This window comes from Amaranthus tricolor, chromosome 9 (assembly GCF_026212465.1).
Source record: "Amaranthus tricolor cultivar Red isolate AtriRed21 chromosome 9, ASM2621246v1, whole genome shotgun sequence".
Taxonomy (NCBI): Eukaryota; Viridiplantae; Streptophyta; class Magnoliopsida; order Caryophyllales; family Amaranthaceae; genus Amaranthus; species Amaranthus tricolor.
In genome coordinates, this window is record NC_080055.1 from 20,025,199 (window position 1) to 20,035,457 (window position 10,259).

The 10,259-nt window shown below is 34.9% G+C and overlaps 1 protein-coding gene across 1 annotated transcript; it reads left to right on the forward strand.

The window, feature by feature from the left end:
* The first annotated feature begins 4,378 nt into the window (after positions 1-4,378).
* LOC130824625 (protein unc-13 homolog) lies at positions 4,379-9,683 on the forward strand. The gene is made up of 5 exons (XM_057689702.1): positions 4,379-5,054; positions 6,291-7,157; positions 7,504-7,959; positions 8,274-8,463; positions 8,552-9,683. The coding sequence occupies exons 1-5, from the start codon at positions 4,659-4,661 to the stop codon at positions 9,472-9,474; spliced, it is 2,832 nt and encodes a 943-aa protein (XP_057545685.1). The 5' UTR covers positions 4,379-4,658; the 3' UTR covers positions 9,475-9,683.
* Positions 9,684-10,259: the final 576 nt, after the last annotated feature.

Sequence of the window (10,259 nt, forward strand, 5' to 3'; positions counted from 1 at the left end):
AGATTACGACCCAAACCTACCACTAAGAAAACTATTATTCAACATAGTTATAGTCAACAATTCAATATCCCGCACAAGTCAGGGTCTGAGGGGAAAAGTAGTAGGAAAATCATACTCGTCCCTCCTTCAAAGAATGGGTAAGGAGACATGCAAGCATTTAGATTATCCCCCAAAAGATAGGAATCTGCAAAGAGAAGGGTGAGTGACAAATAACGCACCTGAAAAAACACCATCAACTTACATACATACAATAAAACTGAAACTGAGCCACAAAATCAAAAGTAAAAGAGGGGCACAAAAAGGACATATATAATAACTAAAAAAGGGAAGAAAAGAAATACTAGGGAAAATGCTCAAAAATCTAAAACATGGTTGCAATGACTCCAACTAATTATATCCTTAGTCAGGTCCTCAAAAAGGTGCAGCCCCCTCAAGTTAATTTTTATTTGCTCCTCCTACGTTCTTTTGGGTCTACCCCGACGTTGCTTACCCTCCACAATAAGGCTTTCCACCAACCTTACTAGGGTGTCTGCAATCTTCGTCTTTACATCTCTAAATCACCTCAACCCCTTTTCACGCACTTTTGCCGACAAAGGAGCAACCTCGAAACTCTTCTCAACTCCTGATTCCAAATTCTATCCATCTTACTGTGCCCACACATCCACCCCATCATTCTCATCTCCGCTACATCCATCTTATGTTTGAAAGTTTTCATTATAGGCCAATATTTTATCCCATTCAGCAATGCAGGCCTAATGACAACTAGATAGAGTTTACCTTTTAGTTTAGTAGAAAACTTCTTATCGTATAACACCACATTTGATGCTCTCCTCTTGAGCCAACCCACTTGAATTGGATGGGCTACATCATCATCTATCTCCCCATCACTCTAATTAACCAACCATAAATACTTAAACTTTGTTGTACGAGCGATAACATCCTGTCCAGTATACATCTACGGGTCATTTTGCTACTATATGTCACTGAACTTGCAACTCATATATTCGATTTATACGCAACCCTTTTCTTTCTAGGACCACCCTCCACACCATATCTTTCATATTGACCTCTTCACTAGTTTCTTCTACGAGCACAATATCATCAGCAAAGAGTATGCACCACAATACCGTTTCCCAAATAGATTTGGAGAGCTCATCTATGATGATGTCCAAAATGCAAGGGCTAAGTTTCGATCCTTGATGTAAACCCACTTTTACCGGGAAAGGTTTAGTAATTCCAATTGGTTCTCTTTAATCTCCGCCCTTGTCTGATTCTCTTTTCAATCACTCTTTCTCATAATTTCATCATATGACTAAGAAGTTTGATCCTTCTATTGTTTTCGCATACTTGTGCATTGCCTTTGTTTTCTTAGATTGAGAGGAGTATGTTGCTTCACCATTTTTCTGGCATCATATGTATCCTTAAGGTAACATTGAAAAGATAAGTCACCTAGCATATACCTTCTTCCCCTAAACACCTCCACACCTTAATAGGGATGTTATCAAGGCCAACTATATTTGCTCTCCCCAAACTTGTGAGAGCTTTTCTTATTTTCTCCATAGTTATCTAACTACCTGTGACACAATCTTGTCGACTTTGGGTGTCAAAAGTCTCTCTTCCGACCACCTCTAAACCTCGAGATTCGTTAATTAAACGAGAGTGATATTGATGCCACCTCATCTTGATGTCATCCTACTTTAACAAGACTTGTCCATCCTCATCTTTGATATACCTAACAGTATAAAAGTCTTATTTCTTCTTATATCTAGCTTTGGCTAGCTTAAAAATACACTTATCTCTCTCTTTGTATCAAGCTCCTTAAAAAAGTTTTCATGTGCTTTACCCTTTACCTCAGCTACCGCTCTCTTTGTTGTTCTCTTGGCTTTCTTGTCGGTGGCTCTCTTGTTTGCCCTATCCCTTTTCTCTGTGCAAATCATAAACTCCCAATATCTTTTACTTTTATCCTGTATCTTCTTTTTTACTTTCTCATTTGATCAACACGACTCCTTATACACCTTTATTTCCCCTATCGACTCTCCTAGAGTCTCTTTAGCAACTTGTCGAATCGTTTTGGCCATAGTCTCCCACATAAGGTTGCCATCTTTGGATAGTTTTGAATAGCCTTTCTTGTTGATCTCGTCAGTTAGAGTTGCAACCATTTTCCCTTTTAGTATATCCCACATGATTCCTCTCTTAAACTCTATCTTCTTTTCTACAAATTTCTTCCTCATTTTAAAAATGAGCACTAACAATTGGTGTTGGATTGGCATTTCCATTTCCAACATCACCTTATAATCCAAACATGAAGTCCAATCTCCCATGTGAACTAGGGCGTAGTCTATTTGGGTAGTCTAATATTCCAAATAAGTTTCCAATTTTATTGCAACATTTTCTCAAATCATTAAAGTTTAAAGTATCCCAATCCCTTTTTATTGTGTCGCCACATATTTTAATGAAATTACAAAAATACCCTTAAATCTAGTTTTAATCATAAAATCAAAAATTAGTATTATTAAACTAAAATTAATGATAATATTTATATTAAAATAAAACATATTAATTATAAAAAAAAAAATTAATAAATCTGAAAATGAACATAGTCGCACGTTTTGTGCTGAAATTTGATACATATATACTCAATTGGCCACAACTTTTGATAGAAAAATCACATTAATACAATATTTTGACATTAGAAACTAGACTTTAAAAGCTTTCCAATGATATATTATATATCCAATTTCGATGACCGAATGAGAAATAACGATCGTTTAAAGTTTTCTTGTGCTGAAAATTGATACATGTTTACTCTTTCGACCATAACTTTTGATAATTTTTTTAATGCAAGGTTTGTGGTATTCGAAATTAATCTTTAAGAGCTTTCCAACGATATATTATATGCTCAATTCCAATAACCGATCGAGAATGGCGATCGTTTAAAGTTTGTACTAATTTTTAGTACACCCAGTCGCACAAAACGCGTGTCTGGACCGCGGTGGAGTCGCGTGTATTACACAAATCTACCGCGATTGAGTCGCGTGTTTTAAGCGACTCAACCGCGGTCCAATCGCGCGGTTTGTGCGACTGGGTGTACTAAAAATATTTGAAAACTTTAAACGGCTGTTATTTTTCGCTTGATTATCGGAATTGGACATATAACATGTCATTGGTTAGTTCTTAAATTCTAATTTCTTATGTCGCAAACCTTGCATAAATGTGATTGTCCTATAAAACATTATGGCCAAAAGATTGAACGATAATCAATTTCTTGCTCAATTATTGGAATTGGGCATATAATAATCATTTGAAATATTCTAAATTCTAATTTCTAATGCCGCAAAGATTGAGTTAATGTGATTTTCTTATTAACAAAAGAGTGAACATATATTAAATTTTAGCACAAGCAATATTTTTTTTGAAATTAGCAATCATTACCGATGCTTACGAATCAATTTGGTGATCATTTTCATTTTCCATAGTGTTTTGATATTGAATTTTAGCTAGTTCAGAGAGTTGTTTTAGAAAGAAGTTAGAGAAATAAAGTTATGAAATTTTATTAAGGAACAATAATGAAATTTCAATATATAAAGGATGACGATACAATGCAAGATGCAGTGATTTATAACAATAACCCAAAGTATATCCAAAATTTGATATTTGGAAAATTTCTAATTGTATTGCAACATTATCTCGTTTTATGAGTCATAAATAATTTAAACGCTGCAATCTCCAACCTTATACATGTAAACTCAATTTAATTTGTGTGATTTATCGATATCTTAATTTACAAAATTTATTAATAAACACAATAATGTTACAGATAATGGAAAGAAAAAAGGCAATTTAGAGTCTAAAGAACGAAACTATTTTGTGAATAAATAAAAATCATTGTTGACGACTTATTTTTGTTGACAATTTATTAACCAAAAAAAAAAAAACATCATTTGTGAATAAAATATCATTGTACAAATTAATTAAAAACTAGAAGGTTACCCTAAGAATTTAAACAAAAAAACTTTACTCAAAACTAAAGGATACTCTATTCGTTTCAGTGATTTTGTGCTATTTGATTTATTGATACTATTTATAGTTAATTTTTAATCTGTATTTTATTAATCTATAAGTTAAAATATAGTCAAATAAAATCTTGTTTGATTCGTCTTAACGTAAAGATTGTTAATATTAACTTTTTTATAATTTTTAGTTATACATAATAAGATATTTAAATGCTTCAACAATTACATCGACAGACATATTAATCAAATAGGATAAAGCCATTGTATAATTTTCCAATTATTTTAAAATATGTTTCCCAAACCCAAATTGAAAACACCTTAGTAGTTAGTACAGAACAATTCTTGATGAACCAGATATAACTCTAGTTGGATACTCAATACTGTTAGGTCTACAACTTCTTAAGTTGAATAAATCAAATCAAACCAACGCCTACTTTTTTTGATTTTCCATCTTCTCTCTCTATTTTCTATCCTTCTTCCTCAATTTTCTTAAACCCCCTTTCTCTCTTCTCTCTACTTTTCTTTATTTTCTCTCTCTACCCACCATTTTTCTTCAAAGCAAAGCATCGAATTTTCCTTATCACCAACATAAACTTTCTTCTGCCAACAAAACCCACTAAAAAATCACAGTAAAAAAGCACTTTAATGGTAATGGAAAAAATGCAGAATCCAATTGGGAATTTGGGTGGGAAAATTTCACAATCGGACCTCCGAGAAACAGCATACGAGATCTTAATCGGAGCATGTCGAAGTTCAACTGGGTCAAAACCCTTGACTTATATTCCGCAATCAGAGAGGAGTTCGTCAACGGAGAGAGAAAGGAGTGTTACGTCATCACTTACGACTTCTCCGTCTTTACAGAGGTCTCTGACGTCAGCTGCGGCGAGTAAAGTGAAGAAAGCACTTGGAATCAGTAGTGGTAAAAGAAGTGCACAGAAAAAGGCGGGCACTATTGGAGAATTGATTAGGGTTCAAATGAAAGTTTCTGAACAAACTGATTCTAGGGTTCGTAGGGCTTTTCTTAGAATTGCTGCTGGTCAGGTCTGTTTTCTGGGTCTTTTTTCTTTAATCTTTTGAGGAAATTTGTTATTTTTGAATTTAACATTAATTGGTTGATAAAATTGTCATATACTTGTGCAAAATTATAACACTATACCCATGTTATTCTTTTTATAGCAAATTTGATATTCTGTAAAACAATTGAATTGTGTGGATGGTATTAAAGAATTAGAAATTTACTTATGAAAATAAGAAATAGAAAATATAATTAATTGCGATTTTCTGGTGGAGATTTTGATTTTTTTCTATGGGTTCATTGTAGGAATTTGAATTAGTAATAATGATTTTTTAAATTGATTTTCTTGATTTTTAAGGTGGATTTTTTGATGGTTAATTAGAGAAATTTGCATAATGGTAGTGATTACATGTTATCTTGATTTTAATTGTAGTGGTGAACCGGTGATTATTCTTAATGCCTACTTTGAATTTTCGATAAATTATTCTATCATTTTTAATAGATAACTATAATTGTTTTATATCTTGGTGGTGAGGTGTCATGTGTCATATGTTGCAATGTCTTTCTCTCTCCAAAAAAAAAAAAAAAACTCCTATATATTTTGGATTAGTTGCTATATAATAATATAAAAGTATATATTTTAGTGTTTAGCATAGGGTTCTTGGAATTGCAATTGAGTTGTTTTAGTGCTTAATACTTTCATTCAGTATCATTGAAACATTATAGATGATTTTTGTTCTCTTTAGAGGGGTAGGCTTGACAGTAGGGTTCTCTAGCCTACCCATGAATCATAAAACAAACAAATTAGGGGGGTTAGAGGGATCTATAATGGTAGGAAGGATTGCTCTAGTGTTCTAATCTTGCGTTGGATGGTCATGCTTTTCTAACCTTAATCACATCATTTTCATCGTCAATTCATTTCTAACGCATTACCATTGTGAGAGGTGGTAATGGAAATTTGTAAATAAATTTTTTATTTTGTGATCAAAGTTTCATCGCCATGAGATTGACATGGAACTTTTGATGAAATTTTACGCTATAAATCATCCTCATTACCACCATTTAGTACCACTAACCAAATGAGCCGTAGTTGCTCGTAGGAACATTCGAATTTAGTTGTTACAACTTACAAGAGATAAAAGTTTGTGTTGTTACTATGGCTAAAGTTTTTGATATTTTGGGTGTACAGTTTATGGGTGGATGTTATGATTAGTTTATTGTAACCAACCTCATTTTATTTTTGGTTCATAAAAATTTATCAGCTAGGAAGACGGATAGAGTCAATTGTGCTGCCATTGGAGCTATTACAACAGTTAAAACTGTCTGATTTTCCAAATCAGCAAGAGTTTGAGGCTTTCAAGAAGAGAAGCTTGAAGATGCTTGAAGCTGGGCTCCTCCTTTATCCTCATGTGCCCTTGGATAAGTCAGACGCTTCTGCCCTGAAGCTAAAGCAGATACTTCAAAGTGCGTCTGAAAGACCTCTGGAGACAGGAAAGAATACAGAGTCTATGCAAGTCCTTCGAACTGTGGTCATGACTCTGGCATGTAGATCCTTTGATGACCAGGCTTCAAATACGTGCCATTGGGCAGATGGGTTTCCACTGAATATTCAGCTATATCAAGTTCTTTTAGAGGCTTGTTTCGATGTAGATGATGAGACGTCTATTATTGAAGATGTTGACGAGGTTTTAGAACTTATCAAGAAGACTTGGGTTATTCTTGGCATGAATCAAGAATTGCATAACATTTGCTTTTTGTGGGTTCTGTTTCATTACTATGTGGAAACTGGTGAAATCGAAGACGATCTCCTGTTTGCAGCAAGCAATCTTATAACACAAGTTGAAAATGATGCCAAGACTGTAAAAGATCTCGACTATACTAAGGTTTTGAGTTCTTCACTAAGTGAAATTTTGGGGTGGTCTGAGAAACAGTTATTGACTTACCATGATACGTTTAGAAATGGGAATGTCGAGTTGATGCAAAGTGTTGCTACTTTAGCTGTAACCTCAGCTAAAATACTGGTGGAGGACATATCTCAGGAGTATCGCAAGAAGCGGAAAGAGGTTAATGTGGCCCGTGACAGGGTTGAAACCTACATTAGGTCATCTGTTCGGACTGCTTTTGCTCAGGTTTTCATTTATAACTTACATTTATTTATAGCATTGTCTATAATGTAGAAGAACGCAAGTAAATGCAGGAAGAACTTCTTCGGAGGATTAAATTTGAGCCGGGGGACTCTTTGGCTGCATCCTCCTGTATGGGGTATGGGTTGCCGTCTTCTTTCCTCCCCAGGCCTTGCTCATAGTCCCTATGAGCGGATACACTGGGTATTCCTCCCCAGGCCTTGCTCATAGTCCCTATGAGCGGATACACGGGTTATGATGATGATGATGACTGTCTATAATTTTCTAGTTTTTACACATTCCATTATTAGCGAGTTCAAAACGTAACAAAGAGTTTGTTCCTTCAACACAGAAAATGGAGAAGATCAATATGAGCAAGCAGTCCTCTAAGCATCAGCAAAATCCGATACCTGTTCTTTCACTCCTTGCACAAGAAGTTACTGATTTAGCGCTTAACGAGAATGAAATTTATAGCCCTGTATTCAAAAGATGGAACCCTCTTTCATCTGGTGTTGCTGTTGCTACTCTTCATGGCTGTTTTGCCAATGAACTAAAGCAGTTTGTTGGTCGCATCAGTGAGCTGACACCTGACGCTGTGCAAGTACTATTGGCTGCCGATAGGCTGGAAAAGCAACTCGTACAAATTGCTGTGGAGGATGCTGTTGAAAGTGATGATGGTGGGAAGTCAATAATCAAGGAAATGCCTCCATACGACACTGAAGCTATCATAGGAACATTGGTAAAATCATGGATCAAGACAAGAGTTGAGCGGCTTAAAGAATGGGTTGACAACTATCTTAAACAAGAGGTACTTTGAATTACAAAAATTTGATCCCAAAATAAGCTTAACTGCATTGTGCACAAAATCGAGTTAGCTTCAGCCTCACGGTCCTATCCGTTACACAAACTTCTCTTATTCTTTCTCGAGTCAAGGAACTCTTAGGCCGCGCTCTCCTTTATGGGTATGAGTTGCCGCCGTTCTTTCCTTCCCTGACCCTGATCATTCTTTTCTATGGGCAGGATACACCGGATATGATGATGATGACGACAAAATTGTGCTTGCAACCACCGACATTCTGCCATATTGATTTAATTTTCTTTCTTTATGTTTGTTCTCTCTAGGTCTGGAATGTGCAAGCTAACAAAGACCGAGTTGCCACATCTGCTATAGAAGTTCTGCGTATTGTTGATGAAACTTTAGAAGCATTTTTCCTGTTACCGATACCTATGCAGCCAGCCTTGGTTACTGAATTGACCAACAGTCTGGACAGATGCTTGCAGCATTACATCCTGAAGGCGAAATCTGGCTGTGGTAAGTCACGGATAATTTACATACCTTTTTGTTTATACTTAAAAGTGTTCAGCAATCACAGACTTCTTATTTTGGTTTTCATATTCAGGGACTCGAAAAAATTACCTACCAAGCTTGCCTGGTTTAACTAGATGTTCAGCTGGCTCTAAGTTCTTTAAAAAGAAGGAAAAGTCGCAAATACCAATGAGAAGAAGATCGCAGGTTGGAAGTACAAATGTGAATGATCTTTTCGGGATATCACAGCTATGTGTCCGTATCAACTCAATGCAGCGGATTCGCTCTGGCGTTGATGCGTTGGAGAAAAAGACCATTACCTACCTGAAAAGTCCAGGATCTACCGAAGTTGATGTTAAAGGGGTAGGTACAAAGTTCGAACTCTCAGTTTCCGCTTCTTTTGAAGCAATCCACCAACTCTGCGAGTCGACTGGCTACAAGATCATCTTTCATGAGCTGAATCATGTTTTATGGAACGCATTATATGTCGGGGACGCTTCTTCTTCTAGAATTGAACCGTTCCTTCAGGAGCTTGAGCATTATTTGGAAACTATCGCAACAACAGTGCATGATAGAGTCAGAACTCGTCTCATAACTGAGGTTATGAAAGCTTCATTTGACGGGTTTTTGTTAGTTTTGCTCGCTGGAGGCCCTTCTCGTGCTTTCACACTACAAGACTCCGTCATCATAGAAGAAGATTTCAAGAACTTATGTGATTTATTTTGGTCCAACGGGGATGGTTTGCCATCGGATATAATCGACAGATTCGCAAGTAATTTGAGAACAATCCTCCCTCTTCTACGCATGGACTCCGATAGCTTGATCGAGCGATTTAAGCTAGTGATTATGGAAAATTATGATTCTGCGGCCAAATCTAGGTTACCTTTGCCTCCGACAACTGGAGAGTGGAATGCAACTGAACCAAATACGCTTTTGCGAGTTCTCTGCCACCGAGACGATGAAGTGGCAGCAAAGTTTCTGAAGAAGACTTATGGTCTGCCCACAAAGTTGAGCTAGCGTTGTATATATCTCAACAAGTTATTCATACAAGCTCTTGAAGGATACAGTTAACTTAATTTATGCTAATAAAGTTTTAGTTGTTTTAGTTATTTATAAATACTTGTAAATATATATAATTTGTTTCTGTTTAAAGCAGGGGTGATCTGAAATTAAATTTTGTAGTCATATATTTATTATACATATTCTTTGAATTTCTATTTTTCTACACCTTTTTGTACACCAACAACAATATTATTGATTTCTTGCCCTTCTCTCTTATTCTCATGCAGAAATATAATAAACTAGTTAGCATCGACATATATAAACATAAAATATAAAAAAATAAAACTAGGGATATTATGCTGTAAAAATACTAAATTTTGATAGTTATATGTATAAATTAACTTTGTAATTTTAGAAAGTGTCAATAATATATGATGCAATATATATTTTTTTTCTAATTTACTCAATTTAACTGCAAATAAATGGTATTCACAGATAATTTAATGATAAAGATATTGATCAAGATTAAATTTAATATCATTTTTCTTTGGCAAATAAATGTTTTGCATATGACAAACTCTTTAGTTGTAACATCTGAAAATTTTCAAGTTTTTTAGTACTTTCTCCTATTTCACCAATTAATCCCATTTATTTTTTGTCATTATTCACTTATCACTCTTAATTTGTATTTTATTCTTGATCTATAAGTTAAAACATAGTCATATGGAATCTTTTTTAGGTCGTCTCAATAAATGGATTATTAAAGCAACTTTTTATAATTTTTGCTAAGAACAATTAAA

Excerpts from the sequence above, each read along its gene's own strand:
- LOC130824625 (XM_057689702.1), top strand. The coding sequence starts at position 4,659 with ATGGTAATGGAAAAAATGCAGAATCCAATTGGGAATTTGGGTGGGAAA. Across the intron at positions 7,158-7,503 it reads TTCGGACTGCTTTTGCTCAG|AAAATGGAGAAGATCAATAT; the intron begins GTTTTCATTTAT and ends CCTTCAACACAG. Across the intron at positions 7,960-8,273 it reads ACAACTATCTTAAACAAGAG|GTCTGGAATGTGCAAGCTAA; the intron begins GTACTTTGAATT and ends TGTTCTCTCTAG.